This window comes from Euprymna scolopes, chromosome 42, assembly GCF_053919585.1.
Source record: "Euprymna scolopes isolate OS-2025 chromosome 42, ASM5391958v1, whole genome shotgun sequence".
Classification (NCBI taxonomy): Eukaryota; Metazoa; Mollusca; class Cephalopoda; order Sepiida; family Sepiolidae; genus Euprymna; species Euprymna scolopes.
Genome location: NC_136523.1, coordinates 22,596,507 through 22,615,883, shown reverse-complemented (window position 1 = coordinate 22,615,883; position 19,377 = coordinate 22,596,507). Strand labels below are relative to the sequence as shown.

The following is a 19,377-nucleotide window of genomic DNA, read 5'->3' as shown; positions in this document are numbered from 1 at the left end:
AAGTGTATTCAGACATAGGGCAAGCTTTTTAATCGGTTTTTAGCCGAAAATTTGGCTGCCAAAAGATCAAAGTTGAAAGAGTTGACCTTTGCAGACCCTATCAAACTCCTCCACCAATTTTTCGTCTAAACACTTGAAATTTTAGATGTAGGTCACCTGGACATGAGTCAAACTTTTTAATATATTTATATATATATATTTTCTGGTGTCTATGGGGACAGTGCAAGTAGATGAAGTCAAAGAAAGAAAAAAAATGAAAGAAGTCAAAACTTTGTGATACATTTGTCATGTTTTAAAATAAAATGATAAGTAAGAAAATATATATATACATATATATATATATATATATATATATAAGCACATAAAGTTATGAACAGTACATAAAGGCCTGAGCAAAGCCAGGCTGAACTGCTAGTATATATAAAATAACCATTTATTTAACAAGTAAATTAATATTTATACAATGCATTCTCAGTACATCAACATACAAACATGTGTAAGTTCTTATAAGGTCTTCGATGATACCACGTGGAAATCATGATTCAGTTCGTTGTATGTAAATGCATGTGAACTGGTAAGTTACTGAATAATTCATTGTGAATGCGTGTGTAATGAGTGTTCATACAGGTTTGTGTGCCTTACCTTGGAGAAAGATTGTACCTTCTTTTTTTCTTAAAATGAAGGTATCGCCTGCTGAGGCAAAAGGAATGTAGGTTTGATTGTGATACTATAAAGTGGACCTGAGTAACTAAGTGCTGAGGGGGGGGGAAGACAAAGGAATAAGAACTGTCTGCCAATAAACAAAGAGATGGGAAGTAGCAAACAATGAATCTTTAGGAAATTTTAAATCGAGCCTTTTTGATTTGACAATGACAATAGAAACCTACAGAACAGATAAGACAGGAAAGATACCGACACAGAGAAGACAGTTGACATCGAGCTGCCAATTGTGACAGATGGGAGCTGGTAGCGACAACAGTTGGACAGTTTCTAGAGCTGACTGCGAAACAGAGATAGAGATAAATTGTAACTGACAGAAGAACATAACATCGATAGAACAGGGAGAAGACGCACACATTTACAAATCCAACCATCAAATATATGTGAAATATTGGTGTCCATTGGATTTTTCCTTTCTTTGTTCCACAACTTATTTTACTTCCACGTGCATTCTGTTAGCAGCCGCCAGTGTGAACCAAAAGATGATGACATGACCAACAAGAATGACGAAGAGATGGAGGTAGTAAACCACGGCACACAGCTATAGGGTCGGTGGCTTGTCAAAGGGAAGGCCACAGGCTGTCACATGATTACATCAGTGGTTTGAGCGAAAAAGAGAGAGATAGATAGAGCGAAAGTGGGAAAAAGAGACATCACCTGTTGGACAAATAGAAAACAAAAGCAAATAACCATTGCACTATTGATGAATTTTTGTGTGTATGTGTGCGCAACATACCTATTTGCATATCAGTCTGAAAAGTGTATGCCCAACAAATAGATTAGTGAATATGGAAAAATGTATTTTCTGAAATATTTTTTCTGGTGTCTATGGGGACAGTGCAAGTAGATGAAGTCAAAGAAAGAAAAAAAATGAAAGAAGTCAAAACTATGTGATACATTTGTGAAGTTTTAAATTTATTCAAATAAATTCATACAAATAAAAAGATAAGTCAGAAAATATAAAAAATCAATTTACAAAAATTACAATTTTTGAACCGATAATTGTGTAAAGACTAAAAAATAAAACAAAAAAAAATGCTAAGTTTGTAGGTTAGTCACTTTGAGAATGAAATAGTGAATATGGAAAAAAGTATTTTCTGAAATTTTTTTCCGGTGTCACAGTGTGAGTAGGTGGAAGCAAAGAAAAGATTAAAAAAAAAATGAAAGTAGCAAAAAGAAAAATAGGACAAATTTTGTAAGGTTTTAAATTTAAACTCATACAAAATAAAAGAAAAGTAAATCGGAAACTATTTTATTTATTTTATAAAAACTAAAATATTAAAAATAAATTAGAAGTTTCTAGGTCAACTGCTTTTTAAAAAAATAGGAGAATGAAGCAGTTAATACGTAAAAATGTATTTTGTGAATTTTTTTTATGTCTATGGGGACAGTTTGAGTAGATGGCGCCAAAGAAAGATAAAAAAGAAAGTTTTAAAAAAATGTAATAAATTTCGTGATGTTTAAAATTTATTCAAATAAATTCATACAAATAAAAAAATAAGTAAGAAAATATGAAAACTCAATTTACAAAAGATATAATTTTTGAACAGATAATTGTGGAAAAACTAAAAAAACAAAATAAAAAAATAATTTTGGACGGATAATTTTATAAAAACTAAAATATTAAAAATAAATTAGAAGTTTCTAGGTTAACTGATTTTTAAAAAATAGGTGAATGAAGCAGTTAATACGGAAAAATGTATTTTGTGAAATTTTTTCTGATATCTATGGGGACAGTTTGAGTAGATGGAGTCAAAGAAAGATAAAAAAGAAAGTTTTAAAAAATGTAACAAATTTCGTGATGTTTAAAATTTATTCAAATAAATTCATACAAATAAAAAAAAAATAAGAAAATATGAAAAATCAATTTACAAAAGATATAATTTTTGAACAGATAATTGTGGAAAAACTAAAAAACAAAATAAAAAAATAATTTTTGGACGGATAATTAAAAGTTTCTAGATCAACTGATTTTTTAAAAATAGGAGAATGAAGCAGTTAATATGGAAAAATGTATTTTGTGAATTTTTTTTTCTGATGTGTATGGGGACAGTGTGAGTAGGCAAAGAAAGATAAAAGGAAAGTTTTAAAAAATGTAATAAATTTTTGATGTTTTAAATTTATTCAATTAAATTCATACAAATAAAAAAATAAGTAAGAAAATATGAAAACTCAATTTCCAAAAGATATAATTTTTGAACAGATAATTGTGGAAAAACTAAAAAACAAAAAAGTTTGGTCACTTTTTATGAAAATAGGAGACTGAAGTAGTTAATACGTAAAAATGTATTTTGTGAATTTTTTTTTTCGGTGTGCATACGGACAGTATTCATAGATGAAGCAACGAAAGATAAAAAGAAAGTAAAAAAGTGATAAATTTGTGACGTTTAAAATTTATTCAAATAAATTAATACAAATAAAAAAAAATAAGTCAGAAAATACGAAAAATCAATTTACAAAAAATATAATTTTTGAACAGATAATTGTGTAAAAACTAAAAAAAAAAAATAAAAAATAATTTTTGGGCGAATAATTTTATAAAAATTAAAATATTAAAAATAAATATAAAAGTTTCTAGGTTAACCGATTTTCACCAAAAAATAGGAAAATGAAGCAGCTAATATGGAAAAATGTATTTTGTGAAATCTTTTTTTTTCGATGTGCATGGGGGACAGTATTCATAAATGAAACAAAGAAAGATAAAAAGAAAGTAAAAATGTGATAAATTTGTGATGTTTAAAAGTTAATCAAATAAATTAATACAAATAATGAGATAAGTCATAAAATATGAAAAATCAGTTTATAAAAATGGCAACTCTTGGACGGATAAATTTTATAAAAATTTAAAAACAAAAAACAACACTAACTTTGTAGGTTAGCCACTTTTTTAAAAAGAGAGGAAAATTAAATGAATATGGAAAAATGTCTTTTCAGAATTTTTTTCGGTGTTCATGAGGACCGCATGAGTATATGGAGACAAAGAAAAAAAAAAAAACGAAAGAAAAAAAATTTGATAAATTTTGTGATGTTTTAAATTAATTGAAATAAATTTATATGAATAATAAAATAAGTGAGAAAATATGAACATTCAATTTTAAAAAATAACAATTTTTGTAAAAACTAAAAACCAAACTAAAAGAAAAATGCTAATTTTTAAAAAGAGAGGAGAATGAAGTTTTGAATATGGAAAAACATATTTTCTGAAATTTTATTCTGGTGATCATGGTGACAGTACGAGTAGATAGATCAAAAGAAAAGAAAAACACGAATGAAGTAAAAAAAAAAAAAGAAAAAAAAAGAAAAGAAACGCTATGTTTTGAATTTATTGAAATAAATTAATACAAATAATAAAATAAGTCAGAAAATATAAAAAATAATTTACTAAATTATAATTTTTGGACGGATAATTTTATAAAGACTACAAAACAAAACAATTATGAAATAGATAAAAATGCTGTGTGTATTAAGAAGCCATAACAATTTGTGTGTGTGTGTGTGTGTGTGTGTGTGTGTGTGTGTGTGTGTGTGTGTGTGTGTGTGTGTTTTTAAAGCTTTTTATAAATTTATTTACCAGTTTGTTATTTTCGAATCGGTTCAAAACCACAATCACATCTCTAAGTATGGCTAACAAATTAGCTCTCATATATAATGGTTACTTAACAAATGCTGTTAAATCTCTCTCTCTCTCTCTCTCTCTCTCTCTCTCTCTCTCTTCCTTTTTTTCCCTCCACTCTGTGTTTCTCTTGAATAAAGAAAATAATTTCGACCCAAAGTATTTTTTATTTCTAATGAATTATTTCGTTTTTTTGTTTTCAATAAATTATCTCCCTTTTATTTCGTTTTTTGTTTTACAGCATATCAACCATTTTTTGCGTTATTTAATACCGAATCCAGTATAGCTAACAAATTAGCTCTCATAGATAATGATGTTAAATCTCTCTCTCTCTCTCTCCCTCTCTCTCTCTCTCTCTCTCTCTCTCTTTTCCCCTCCACTCTGTGTTTCTCTTGAATAAAGAAAATAATTTCTATTTCTAATAAATTATCTCCCTTTTATTTGTTTTGTTTTACAGCCTATCGACCATTTTCGGGTTATTTAATACCGAATCCAGTAATTTTCGAAAAAAAAAAAAATGCTTTATGTTTTTTATATCTTTAAATATTTATTCGTGGTGTTTGGTTTGCTTCCTTTTTTTTTTTTGTATAGGAAAATTGTTGTTTTTGTTTTTTGACTTACCAAAACAACATGCTGCAACAATCTACAAGAAACACTGGCAAATGAGAATTAAATATTTATATTTTAGGAAGTAAACTATTGATGACAAGGACACAATAAAGAGACTGATTTCACTTGCTGCATTAGATATTAAATGTTTTGGACGGATAATTTTGTGAAGATTAAAATAAAAGCATAAATATCTTTTTTTCAATTGCCCATTGTTTTTTTTTTGTTTTTTTTATTTTTTTTTTTAAACTGATGACGTTTTAAAAATAATTATGATCCAGACAAAGTATTTTCCAGAACGAATTAAATCAAATTCAATTCCTCTAAATAACATGCTGCAACGATTCATAAGAAAAACTGACAACTTTGTGGGAAGAAATCTATCGATGACACACAAAAAAAAAAAAAAAACGATAGACTGCTTTACATATTTATTACACCCTATTTAACACGATGTGGGAACCATTAAGGCATTCCATCATATTTCTCGAGACAATCCCTGTTTTGTAAATGGTGATAGATGATTTGGCATCCCTGACGATATTGTTTCTGATTCCGATACAATTACCGATTTTGATTCCAATTCTTAGAATTTTTTTTTTTTTTGTTCCAATTAACATAAAACACACACATTAAATGTACAGATATTTTCCAACGCATAAAAATACTCTAGTTGGGGGTCATCTATTGATCTAAGTTTTGATAGTAGTATTAAATCAATAAATATTTATTTTATTATTACTACCAGCAGTGGAAGATTTTGCTTTAAACAAAATCAAATAAAAAAAAAACAATTAAAAGAATCGTTTTTGGCATCGGAAAATAGCCACAAATTTTTCTGATTCCAATACCCATCAAATTTAGGATTTTCCCCATTCCCAGTTCTGATGCTGATTAATCGTCCCATCACTAATATATATACAAAAAAAATGCATATATATATATATATATATATATATATATATATATATGGTGTCTCAAAAATGTACTCACACTTTAATTGTTTAATTGATAATAATGGTCATCAATTTGAACATTTGCAAACCTGATTCTTCAATTACATTTGTCTTCTGTATTCGAAACTATTCCATTTCATTATATGTTCATGAATAAAGCGTTTATCATCATTTGAAGTGCGAGTACACTTTTTACATTTTTTGAGACACCCTATATATATATATATATATATATATATATATATATATATATATATATTATATATATATTATATGCATGTTGCTTACAATATAACAACTATTTCTCTTCCCATATCATATTCCTGTTTTTTCTGAAGAGTATATGCAAAAAAAGAATCAGTATTGACATAATAATAACCAATTATTTCTGCTTAACGAAGCAGATCTGTAAAAAATGTACTGAAATTTTAACATGCTGGAAAAGCTGTTTCATATGAAAAATAAATATTTGGATCTTGGAATGTAGCTATACTGTTATTTTATATATATATATATATATATATATATATATATATATATATATATATGATTAGTTTTTTTTTGGAAAAAGAAATCCAGCAGAGTGCTCAATTAAAAGGAAAATCCGAAAAATAAGAACGTATTTATATTTTGTGTACAGAAAGTTGTTACATGAGATAAGTCATTGGTACCGTCGGTCTCAAGCTGATAATTAGGACTGTTTTACATATCCATATCAAGCTCTCTCCAGCCAATACTCATCTCTTGAGCGAGCCTGATATGGATATCTAAAACGGTCCTTATTATCGCGCTTGAAACCGACAGTACCAATGACTTATCTAACTTTCTGTACACAAAATACAATATATATATATATATATATATATATATATATAGTACACAAAATACAATATATATGTCTGCCCACAAAATACAATAAATATATATATATATATATATATATATATATATATATATATATATATATATATATAATTAGTGATGGGACATTTTTGGGAGGGACACCCTGTATATATATATATATATATATATATATATATATATATATATATATATGTGTGTGTGTGTGTGTGTGTGTGTGTGTGTGTGTGTGCAATTTATTTACAATACAGCAGAACTATTTCTTTTCCCATATCATAGTAAACAAAAATACTCATATATTAAATAGCAAACTCTTTTTCATTTAACAGATAAAATAAAATACTCATCTAACAGATATGATGAGATACTCCTCATCTTTTCACATATATTTTCATAAAACGTATCCTTTTAGATTCTTATGCATTCCTGATGCAGGACGAGTCGTTACCAGCATCCCTGCATGGAACTCATTTGCTCAAAATGTCCGCAACTCCGACAAAACTGTCGAGCTTATCACTTGAAGATTTTGACATTTTGGATTTCGGAACAGAAGTGTTTCCATTCTTCACATATTCTTCAAGCTCTTTAATAAGGCTTGCTGCCGATTTGCGCAGTTGGTTTTCGACATCTGCAAAAGAGGAAGAAAATGAGATTCAACATTGTTGTGGCTAAATGAGATAACTGTTTTCAAATGATGATAAAAAAAATTTATTAAAACCATAAATAAATTTTTCTTTCTCGAATTGACCAGTTTCCTGAGAAGGTTCTTGGTCATCAGATTCCAGAGCACGAATTCATTTAATCTGGTGGAGTATCAAACGATTCAGTGTATAGCCATAACATCAGATGATAAAAAAAAATACAGACATTTGCGGAAATAAAAAATTACAAAATTTAAAAAAAAAATTATGATTGTGGACTCATTTTTTCCTTTTGGCAGAATATATATATATATATATATATATATATATATATATATATATATGAGTACTGGGCCGATTGATCGGAATCGGAAACCAGAAAAATTGGAATATTTGAGGGTATCAGAATCGGAAAAATTTGTACTGATGCCAAAGCGATTCTTTTAATTGTCTTTTTTATTTGATTTTGTTTAAAGCATAATCTTCCATTGCTGGGAATGATGATAAAATAATGAATATTTATTGATTTTAAACCACCAAAATCGATAGATCATTCCCCACAAGTATATGTTTATGTTTATGAAAATATTTGCACATTTAACATGTGTGTTTTTACAGTAATCAGAGAAAACATGCAACTATATAGTTAAATATTTAGAGATTTATAAAGAATCAGAATCGGTAATTGTATCGGAATCAGGAAAAATATTGGAATCGTCCCATCACTATATATATATATATATATATATATATATATATATATATATATATATATATATATATATAGAAAGAGAGAGAGAGAGAGAGAGAACAAAAATTTTGAAGTTGAAAAATTTTTTTTCAAATTTTCAAAAACCTTTTAAACCTGTAAGGAAGATATGCAAAATTTTATTTATTCGACAAGGGAGTACAAATAAAACAAGAAAAACCTTATTCCATGGAGTTTCGAAGAATGCACTTCTTCTCATCAGAGGGAAGAGGTTCGCAAAATATACAATAAATTTTGCAGGTTAACGCATTAGACATAAAAAAATCATTTAATTGCATCCTCAGCAATTACTGCCTTCCATAGTTGTTGTCATCTCACCAAATTTTGGCCAAGTAAGCCTTTAGCCGGCTTTGGGTAGAATTGAAACCGCTATCTTCAGACAATGCTCACCTGGAACCATAGAGATTCAATGTCTATATCCACTGCGACACGAGCCCTAAAAGCAGTAATTGCTAAGGAAGCAGTTAGGAGATTTGGAGTTCCCATCCCGTCGCGGTTACCACCTGATAAAGGCCAGAGGAGTAGTTGGCCGAAACGTCATGAAACAACAATTAAGAAAGATGAGGATAATAGTCCGCAATAAATAAAATTAATAAATAATACTCATCTCAATAATGAGTTTTTTTGGGGGGTTTTACCTAGAAAATAAAATTTTATGGTGAGCAAAAAAGACTCGTATGTTACTATCTTGAAAAAACAATGGCAGATAACTCAACAATAATTTAAACTTGTGAGATTAGCCATGTAATACTAACAATTTAACATTAATCACTTAAAAACGGTTTTCTTTATAAAAAATAAATTTGTGATTTTTGGAATATGACCTTTTCAGTCTGTGCATGCGTCAAGGATTTTTCTGAATTTTTTTTTATTTCGGTTGAATTCTGGATAAGCACCATTTACCCCCCCCCCATCCCACCCTTATTCTACTGTTTTCTCCTCTTCCTTCTTTTGCATTTTTTTTTTTTTTTTTCCCCAGATGAAAATCTTGATCCTCTTTGAATTCTAATTTGATCTTGTTCTTTTCAGGCAACAATTAGAACGGCTCCCTAGGCGGCAAGCTGAAATTCCCAAGCCCCCAGCTGTCACTACTACTACTACTACTACCACTACCCCAAACAGTTCTTCCACAGAACCACCAAGTGCAGCTAGCTCCAGTAATTCAAATAGCAACTTACAGTTTTTATTACCCAGGTTAGAAGTATATCACTTTTGGTGCTTTCTTTCTTTCTTTCTTTCTTTCTTTCTCTTTCAAAACAAAATTCATTTTTCCTTTGTTTTCTCCTCACGTTTAGCACTCTGTGCTCCCTCTTCTCTTATTTGAGGTGGCAACCCCAACTTTGGCTGTTCTTGTGTTCAGAGTGGGTGCCGCCCTAATGAAGGCCACAAATGTCGATGAATCTTATTCCATCAGACCGTCACTCAACTCACGTGGTCTTGATCAGGAGTGCAATCACTTTTACGTTTCTCAATTTTTGAGATGAGGATCGATTATTCATATTATTTGGGCTACTGTTCTCATCCTAACTTATTTTCAAGTTTGGATTGTTGTAATCTCCAATCTTTAGGTGTATTTTTTTTTTTTTTTTGCATGAATCTTTCTGTCGAACTCTGAGAATCTGCACAGTTTTAAAGAGAACCTTTTATTTAATTGACGGAGGTAGCATGCTCTCGTTTCATCAGCCATGACTGATTAAAAGTCCTGAGGAATTCACAATTGTATGTTTTAGTATTCATAAGGTTCAGTGTCGTAGTGCATATAAAGTATTTGGTAAAATTTAGTTGTAAAGTTACACTCCTCAAGAGGTTGAAGGTTCAATCCTCAGTGCGTGGCGACACTCAAAATACAATTACGAATTAATTAGGAATTCTATCCGGTCGTGGCTGACAAACCCGAAAGCGACCCCCACTCCCATTCAAAATTCCGTTCAGAATCTCGAGTTTGACAGAAAGATTTTAGAGTTCACCTAGGCGGCAAGAATTCCAATTAAAAAAAATTTAATTATGCTCAATCTACATTTGTTGGAATTTGTGTGGCGAAGAAGGAAATCACAATCAGGTATTTCCTCATATATATATATTTTTTTTTTACTCATGTTCACGCCTTACAAAGCATATCGCCATTTGGACGTAAGGGGCTACTATTTGGGGCCATGTCTAGGAAAGATTAATAAGATATTTGTTTACGTTATATTACTTTATTTTTTCCCGAGGGGGGGGGCACGCTTCCACCGGGCAATGCCGGTTAACTGGTACTGCTATACATTCAACAACTCGGCACAGATTTTTTTTTTTTTTTACAAGGAAGTCGCCACTTATCAAAGCCCAAAGGCTACTCAAGGATAAGTGTTAATGAATCTAAAGTGGTAATGTGATAATCGTTAATAGTGAAAATTGGATAGAATTTGATTATTTAAGGGGACAGTTCACTGTAAATTTATTCAGATAAATATGTAGATGGAAATCAGGTTGTTTGGGTTAAATCGTCTTACCTTTGAGGATGAATCCGGAATCCACAATCGTTTTATTTTGGTTCTTCCAAATGTGATAGACTTTGTAGTAGCATGCGGCGTATGCATCGTTAGTGACAGACATCAAATCATCTGTCTTGTTGCATAACCTGATTAATAATAATATCATAGATTTTCAGTATTTATTTCAATGTTCTATGCTTGTGCTTAGTAGCGATCAGATTAATAATAATAATAATAATAATAATAAATTATATATATATATATATATATATATATATATATATATTTATATATATGTATATATACTATATAACACCAAAAGATGGAGGAAGTGAGGAAGCATGGCTGTGGAAATCCTTTTACCCAAATACGATGTCCAGCATCTTAAAAATATACCATTTGTTGTAAAAATCTAATGGATAAACATCTGAAGAAGTTCGTGGGGACAGGATATTTTTACGGAAACATAAATCGTAAAATTGCCAACTCATTAATGAAACAGCTGTAATGGAAAAATCCAGGAAATAAACGAAGGTTATAAAATAGAAAACGTGAGTCTTTGAATTTTCAACAAAATTTGGCACTATATATATATATATATATATATATATATATATAGGCAGTCTTGCAGTTAAGTCCCAGCAAAGACCGACAACTCTAGAAGGGTCACATCAGTATTTTACACCGTCAAATCACGAATATTACGAATTATTATTTTTAAAATAAAAATAAAAATTATTAAAGTTTTAAAATAAAAAATATGTAATTAATATAAAAAATATTTTAATATTGGAAGTAAGCACTTAATTAAATAAAGTAAACAAACAAAATATACATTTTTATATATTTATAACTATTTATTTAACAGAAAAATGAAAAAATTTTTAGAAAGTGTATTATTGTCTTAACAGAAAAATGAACAAAATAAAATCTGAAGTAATGAACCACGTAACAAAATATAAATTTATACAAAATAAAACAACTTTGAAAATTAAACATTTTTTAAAAAGTGTATTGTTGTCTTATGCTTTTAATAATTCGTGTAAATGAGTGTCCTTTCTCACGCCGTCTCCACAACTCTTCCATTAGATGGGAAAGGAACATATATATATCAATGTAATATATTAATATAATATCATAGATTTTCAGTATTTATTTCAATGTTCAATGCATGCATTTAGTAGCGATCAAATTCGCTGTGTCCCACCCATACAAAACAAATATAAACTTTATGATAGAGTGGTTGAGTATAGGTCAGAAAAACTTTGTTTGAGAGGAGCTCGGTAGTTGGCTAATTAAATTTTCAGTTACCTGTTAATCTTGCAAAGTATTAGCCGTATTGTGGTGAATATTATTATTTGAGAGTAAGTACTCTGCGGCAAGTTCTGCATCTTCCAAGTTTGGATAATGTTTGAAAAGAAAAGAGGATTTTTATAAGGAGAACTACGTAAGTTTCCCGGGTTTTAAGAACAGATATGTCCACGGACAAAAGAGGTGCTCTCCTTTATTGTACACTACCGAGGTACTTGGTGTGAGTAATTTTCTAGCATGGTAGCGGGGAGCCCACCTTCTTTGCAGGATCTGATATATTAAACATTTGTACATGATTTAATTTTCATTAGAAGATCCTCATGGCAAATTATGTCGAAGGTTTTAGATATATCAAGGACTACTTTCAGTTACATATAAATCTTGAAAGATATTTACCGTATTGTGGTGAATATTATTTGAGGCTACGTTTCCCAGTTTTTAAGAACATATGTGCCCACAGACAAAAGAGGTACCCATCAAAAGTGTAACAGATTTTGCACAAAAAAGAAAAAAGCAATAGACTAACTTTACTTTATATATTACATGAATTGGATATTAAATGTTTTAGATTGATACATTTATACAAGCTATAAAAAAAATGCAGTCTCTCATCAAAAAAGTGGTAAAATTATTCTAGAGTTTTGTAAAGTTCCATATTTTAATGATGTCAATCATTTGAAAATAATTCTAACCCAAACAAAATACTTTCTGAAAGGAATTAAATCAAATTATATTTCATGTTTCTGAATTTTTGAGATGAGGATTGATAATTTGTATCATTTGGATTCTTAGGACTACTGTTCTCATCATGAGTGCCATTTTAACAATGTTTTAATCAATGTAACCTCCGCCCTTCTTCAGGTGTATCTTGTCGAACTATCGAAATCTTTCTGTCAAACTCTGGAATCTGCACAGAATTTCCAATGGAATGCTTTATTTATTTCACGGGGGTGGCATGCTCTCATTCCGTCAGCCATGACCAGGTAGAAGTCTTAAATAATTTGCAATTGTATTCTTTAATGTCGTCCATTTTGACGATTGAACGTCTTTGTTTGAACCTTATGTAAGAGAGGGAAGGACGAGTCATAGATGCGGCAGATCAACAATACTCCATGCATGAGTAAATTATGACTGTAAAGACATGGTATACATTGTAGCGTGAGTAATTTTCTAGCATGGTAGAGGGAGCCTACCTTCTTAGCAGGATCAGATATATTAAGCATTTGTACAGTAATACTGTATGATTTAATTTCATTTAGAAACACTTATGCCAGATAGATATATCAAGGACTACCACCCTAGCTACTGCTGCCTTATGTACGGCATAATCACGTTGACACACCGGTTAACCAAAGTTAAGCAACGTTGAACCTGGCCAGTACTAAATGGGTGACCATTTGGGACTTCCAGGTGCTGTATGTGCTCTCTGCTTATCTTGGCATTGTTTCCAGTCATCCTGGATTTTTCCTTGCCACTGGACTCAAACAGTGCCGATTTAGGAGAGATGTGGTTGGTGATTGCGCAACCCTTACCTCACAATTACAGGGGGTATCCTTTGTCTTTCAAGACTGAATGGAGGCATCACAACACAACCCAATGCATGGTATATGCATTCAGAAACTGTTAAAATATCCGCTATAAAGTCGCCTAAATACATACTATCAGTCAGAAAGGAGCTTAGTATTGTTGTGGTCCAATTTAGGGGTCACAATATTAAGGTGAAAGAGACCTGGTGTTCACTACGAGCGATTAAACTGCGTGTGTGCTCTTCACTCGACGGCAGAAATGTCTGGCTTACATAGTGGCAGACGGATCCATACTATCATGAATATCGGGGTGCTAAGTACCCTAGAACAAGAATGTACGAGGTGGTGGGCTAGTGTGTGATGGATTAATGATTTATTGATTTTAATAATTGATCAGTTCTTTCATCAGTTCGTTGATCTGAGCATTCAGAAAACTTTAAAATTTGATTAACGCTTACCGATTTAGTCTGTCTTCTCTCAGCATCTGCAGAACCATCTTGGAGATGTTTAATCCCATGACGCAGAATGGAAAATTCTGGATGTAAAAAAAAAATAGATATAATAAATACAATGATGAAATGTGTATGGGTGTATATATATATATATATACAGGGGCCCAACAATATTTTTCGGAGACTTTGAAAAAAGTACTTCAAGGTGGTTACTAGTGCCAAAAACTTTTGAGATTGTAAGTACGTAGTTGAGGAGTTCATTTTTTTTTTTTTTTTTACACGTTGGTCACCTCTTATCAAGGCCTGGAAGCTACTCAGGGATAAGGGTTATTGCAAGTACAGTATGTTAGTGTAGAGATTTAATGAAGTGTTTACTTAAGAGGGCGGTTCATTAGGATTTTGTTAACGTTGGACTTAAAACTTTTGAGATTGTAAGTACGTAGTTGAGGAGTGAAAATCATTTTTTTAGTTTATATTGAATACATTCTCACATCAAATCGATTGATTGATCTATTTGTTACTAATTCTGACATGTTTTTTGTCAATTTATTCATTGCCACACAATGTTTATCATTTTTTTTTCTCTCTTCCTTTATTTTTGTAGTTTCTATCCGACGAATTAATGTAGCTCATGTAATGATTTCGATGATGTCCTAGCTTGCCTCCAACTCGTATTCTTATTCAATCTTCTAATAGATGCGTTTTGCTTTTTGATTTTCTTGCAGATGACATCAATTCTCTTGGACAAAAACAAATGTCTATGTCTTTTCTATGTTAGTTTTTTTTTTTTTTAACATTCGAGGGAATTTAGTTATTGTCTAATATCTTATGTATGTGTGCGTGTACATATATACTAACATAAAATACACTTAAATATAATACTTTAATTTATGCAAATTTTGTATTATGATTGAGCCAATCGTCTATTGATTATTTTATTGTAATCAATATATAATATAAAGTTGATGAGCATAGGAAAATAATTTTTTTATGTATTTTTCTTTGCCTGTCCATTCCGTTTTTTTCTCGGAAACTATTGGGAAAATCTGGCTGAAATTTTGTATGAACCTTTGTTATGATCAAGTGCAGCGAACTCACTATTATGTATCCGATTTATGTGTAGTTACATATTAATAGGGATTAATATTTAATGCAAAATTAAGTAGAAAATTAACCATATTCAACCATCAATTTGCCATAAACCACTCATTCTAAATCAACAGACAACTTTTACCGTTTTTTTTAAATGAATGTTAAATACTCAATTTTTTGGAAACATTTTTTATTTTTATAAAATTATCTCAAAACTTTTTTTTTTTTTACAAGGGGGTCACCACTTATCAAGGCCCGGAGGCCACTCAGGGATAAGGGTTATTGCGTGTATAGTAATCAATGAGATAGTATTGTTGTAATCATTAGTATTGGAGATTCGATAGAGTGTCTTACTTTAGGGGACGGTTTATCAGGAAATTGTTTATGCTGGATTTGAAGACATCCAAGTTGTAGCCAGGTGGAAAACAGACAAATGGAAGAGAGTTCCACAATCGTGCACTTCTGAGAAAGAAGCTCTGCTCATGGAATATACGTTTGGATTTAGGCACAGATAAAGAGTGGGGATAATTTTAGTTTTTTGTGATTTTTGCGAAAACTTGCGCAACCCTATTTTTTGGACATGACAAAAAATCCCATTTTATTATTTATGTGATTAAATTAAGAAATCATATATATATATATATATATATATATATATATATATATATATATATATATATATATAAATTGCAGGTTTTATGTTTAAATTTCTTTCAGAAAATATAATTTTCAAAACACATATTTTATTGTTTGAACAAAGAATACAACATTTAAAGTAATTTCCTTAATCCATGGATTTTCGATGCAGGCTCATCTCCTCAGAGGAAAGTCATTAGCAAAATATTTGTTCTGGATTGATATAGATTTGCTATTTAGCACATAAATTGAAAATATATTAATGATTAAAATCTTTTAAATGAACATAGAAAAGGAAAAATGGATTGAAACAGTGAAAGGATGTGGGATTCAGGTATTCTATTAGAAAAAAATTATGTTTTTTTTTTTTGTTCCAGACTGGTTGAAGATTGCCACATTGATGGTAAAATCCACTTATGTTCAATCCAGTATCCAAAATGAAAAGCCAATGTTCCTTTGCGAACGTAGAATTTTTGATGTATCATTTCCCATTTTTTGGCAATGGAAAGTTTGTAGAAAGACGTTCTTTTTTTCTAGGGTAAAATTCATCTGGTTATTTTTTCTAATTGGAATGTCCATTTTGACCAAGCTTATTTCCTTTAATAACTACAAGAAACCTTCTCAACCACTGATAACCACGGCTAATGATACACTACGTGAAAATACTTTCCTCAAGCTCCTAGGCTTAACAGCTTAACATTCACAAACCACATGAATTGGAACAAATACATTGAGGTAATTGCCAAGGCTGCTGCAAAAATAGTGGGCTCTCTCTACCATGCTAGAAGGTTACTTACACCTGAGAGTATTTCCTATCTCTACAAAGCCATTATTCGCCAGGAATATTGTTGCCACATTTGGGCTAGCGCATTTACCACTAATTTCTTGCTCCTAGACAGGGTTAAAAAAAGTCACCAAACTAATAAGTCCCACACTGTCAGCCAAACTCCATCCTCTGTCCCATCACCGAAATGTGTCATCCCTGTGCCTGTCTTTTACAAGCACTTTAATGGTAAGTGCTTGGATGAAGTAAAAGTGCTAGCACTCCCTCAACATAAATATTTACGACAAATCAAATAAGCAGCAAAATCCCACCCCTACACTGTAGAGATTCCAAGATGTATAAAGCTTTCTACTCAAATAGTTTCTTCCCTCGAACTGCTAGACTTTGAAATCCCCTCTTCCCCACCGGGTCTCTGCTTCCCTAACTGTACTGACATGCAGAAGTTCAAGTGTAATCTGAACAGACATCTTGCTGCCCAACTCCCTACACAATATCCCTGTAAATCTGGTCCCAAATAGGAACTCCTTACGACTTAGTGGCACTGTACCCTGTTTGAGGTGAGAAACTGTAAAAAAAAAACAGACACACACAAACTCCGACGCATCCTGCAAATATTAATTATACTGTGTGTGTGTGTGTGTGACACCATCGACCCTCTGACCATTTACGTCTTCTGCTGAGGCCATGTTCATCAGCTGACGTCAACTCGATTTGCCTCAAACCACATTTGCCTGCATTCCACTGTATCTAACTGGACACTGTCCGCAATTGTCGCAAACTCAAGATTGTCCGTAAACTGTTCCCAACTGTCATAAACTATCACAAAACTCATCGCCACTAACTCTAAAATATATTGAGTGATCCCGTATTCCCATTACCGGCACACCTTGATCAACAATCCTATTTTAGCTTTCTTTTGTGATCCTTCTTATATCTTTGTTCTACAGATAAATTATTTCCACTTTCTTCGTTATATTTTTTCCTCTATTTTTAACTAGTAGGGAAACCCAATGTTGCCCAGGATTGAATGAGTATCAACAAATATTCCACCCTTCCAATACTTTTATTGTCATCGAAATCAGTGAATAGCCAATTTTTTCGGTACTTGTGTATTAATACATCCTTTGAATCAGACATAACTTTACAAGAGGAAAAGTAGTATTACAAGGGGAAAAACATTAAGTATTTAGGAGAGAGTTGTACAAAGAGAAACTACACAGGAGAAAAACCATGGAGATCTGTTCAGTGTCTATTCAAGGTCGCATTGAAGTCCTGTTGTGTTGGCTGGTTTACGACCCCATCAAATAGCTGGTTCCAATGGAGATGCCACTTGAACTGAGAATGCTGCTTAGCGTTGAAACCTCCGGAACTGTCGAAGGTAAACCTTTTTTGAGTGCCTACAGAGCCTGCGATCTGGGGCAGGGGTGAAGAACAGGTCCCGGTTAAGGCTGCAGTGTCGATGAAACAAACTCAGATACACAAAGACAAAGTGTCTTTTATATATATATACATAGAGACTCCTAATATCTTGGACAGGGGGAGTTGGTTAGTATCACAATAGAAGCACACAAAAAACAAACACATATGCTTACCTGCGTTTTATGTAGAGAAAGATTATATATCTGTTTCTTCAGGGTGGCTAGTTGTGGTTGCGAAGTGAGGTAGAGCAACTGTAGAAGACCAAAAACTCCTACGCCCCTCAGATCTGTCGAAGGATCATTACCTGGAAACCGAGAAGAAAAAAAATCGAAAATTCCAAAAATGGATGTACATATTTAAATTCTGAATAATCAACATTTTAGCAAACATATACAACACAATCAATTTTTGTTATTTAATTTTTTGGGGGGTGGGGTATGCAGTACTAGCATGCAGGGCTCTATGGAAAAATTTATCTTTACCGATGTATTGGAAAGTTAAAAATGGCACCTGACTTTCTCTTTGACACGGTAAGTTTGGGAAAAGGAGTTAAAAATAAAAAACTAGACAAAATACTCTTAGAAACTTGCTCAATATTTGTTATTGTGACATAGGCTGACATATATTCGGTGGGTTTTTAACAGTCTTTTCTCTAGTTTTTTATTTTTAACTCCTTTTCCCAAACTTACCATGTTAAAGAGAGAGTCGGGTACCATTTTTAATTTTCCAATACATCGGTAAACACTGTATGCTTTTCAAACTGAATAAACATGTTACATTAAATAAAAAGCACTAAAAACAACTAGGTGGAAAAGTAACTTATCTTGCTTTTGATAACATTTATTTGTTATATATTAGTTTTGTGACAACTTTTTCGAATCTATAATACAAACCCATTTTTACATTGTTATTTCACAAACATACATTTTAAAACCCATAACAACTAATTAATCCAAGCCAGACATTGTAATATGGAATCAAGCTCAAAAGAACTGCGCTCACTATCAATGTCATAGTTCCAAATGACTTACAGGGTTTTATATCGCGAAAACTACTTGTATCCGCCAAATGTAAATGAGATATTCTTAATCACCATAGTGGAAAACCCGTAAATGTCATCATTTTATAAATAAAGTATGGTTGTTGTTCTTGTTGTTGCTGTCTCACCCCCAACCTTCTCATGTTAAGAACGGCTTTCAGAATGGTCACCCAAAACATTCCCATTTTAAGAATGGATTTCGGAATAGACACTTCATCGTGTGAGTTGAGAGGGGGGATGTAAAAATACTTGCTCCAAATTTAACCTTGATATTCGCTGTCAGGATCCCCACGTGCAAATAATATGAACAAAAAATATCATGAACAAAAAATACCATAAACAAAAAGTACTATGAACAAAAAATACCATGAACAAAAAATATTATGAACAAAAAATATCATGAACAAAAAATACCATAAACAAAAAATACCATGAACAAAAAATACCATAAACAAAAAATACCATGAACAAAAAA

The 19,377-nt window shown here is 31.3% G+C and overlaps 1 protein-coding gene across 1 annotated transcript in view; it reads right to left on the bottom strand.

The window, feature by feature from the left end:
• Window positions 1–7,097: 7,097 nt before the first annotated feature.
• The window catches only part of LOC145266953 (uncharacterized), a 41,614-nt gene continuing 29,334 nt past the window's right edge, over window positions 7,098–19,377 (bottom strand). Inside the window, exons 7-10 of the mRNA XM_080122776.1 lie at window positions 18,037–18,167; window positions 13,939–14,015; window positions 10,662–10,789; window positions 7,098–7,387 (exon numbers count right to left, since the gene is read on the bottom strand). Coding sequence (XP_079978902.1) covers window positions 7,227–7,387; window positions 10,662–10,789; window positions 13,939–14,015; window positions 18,037–18,167 — 497 coding nt within the window. The 3' untranslated portion in view covers window positions 7,098–7,226. The remainder of the gene's footprint in view (window positions 7,388–10,661; window positions 10,790–13,938; window positions 14,016–18,036; window positions 18,168–19,377) is intronic.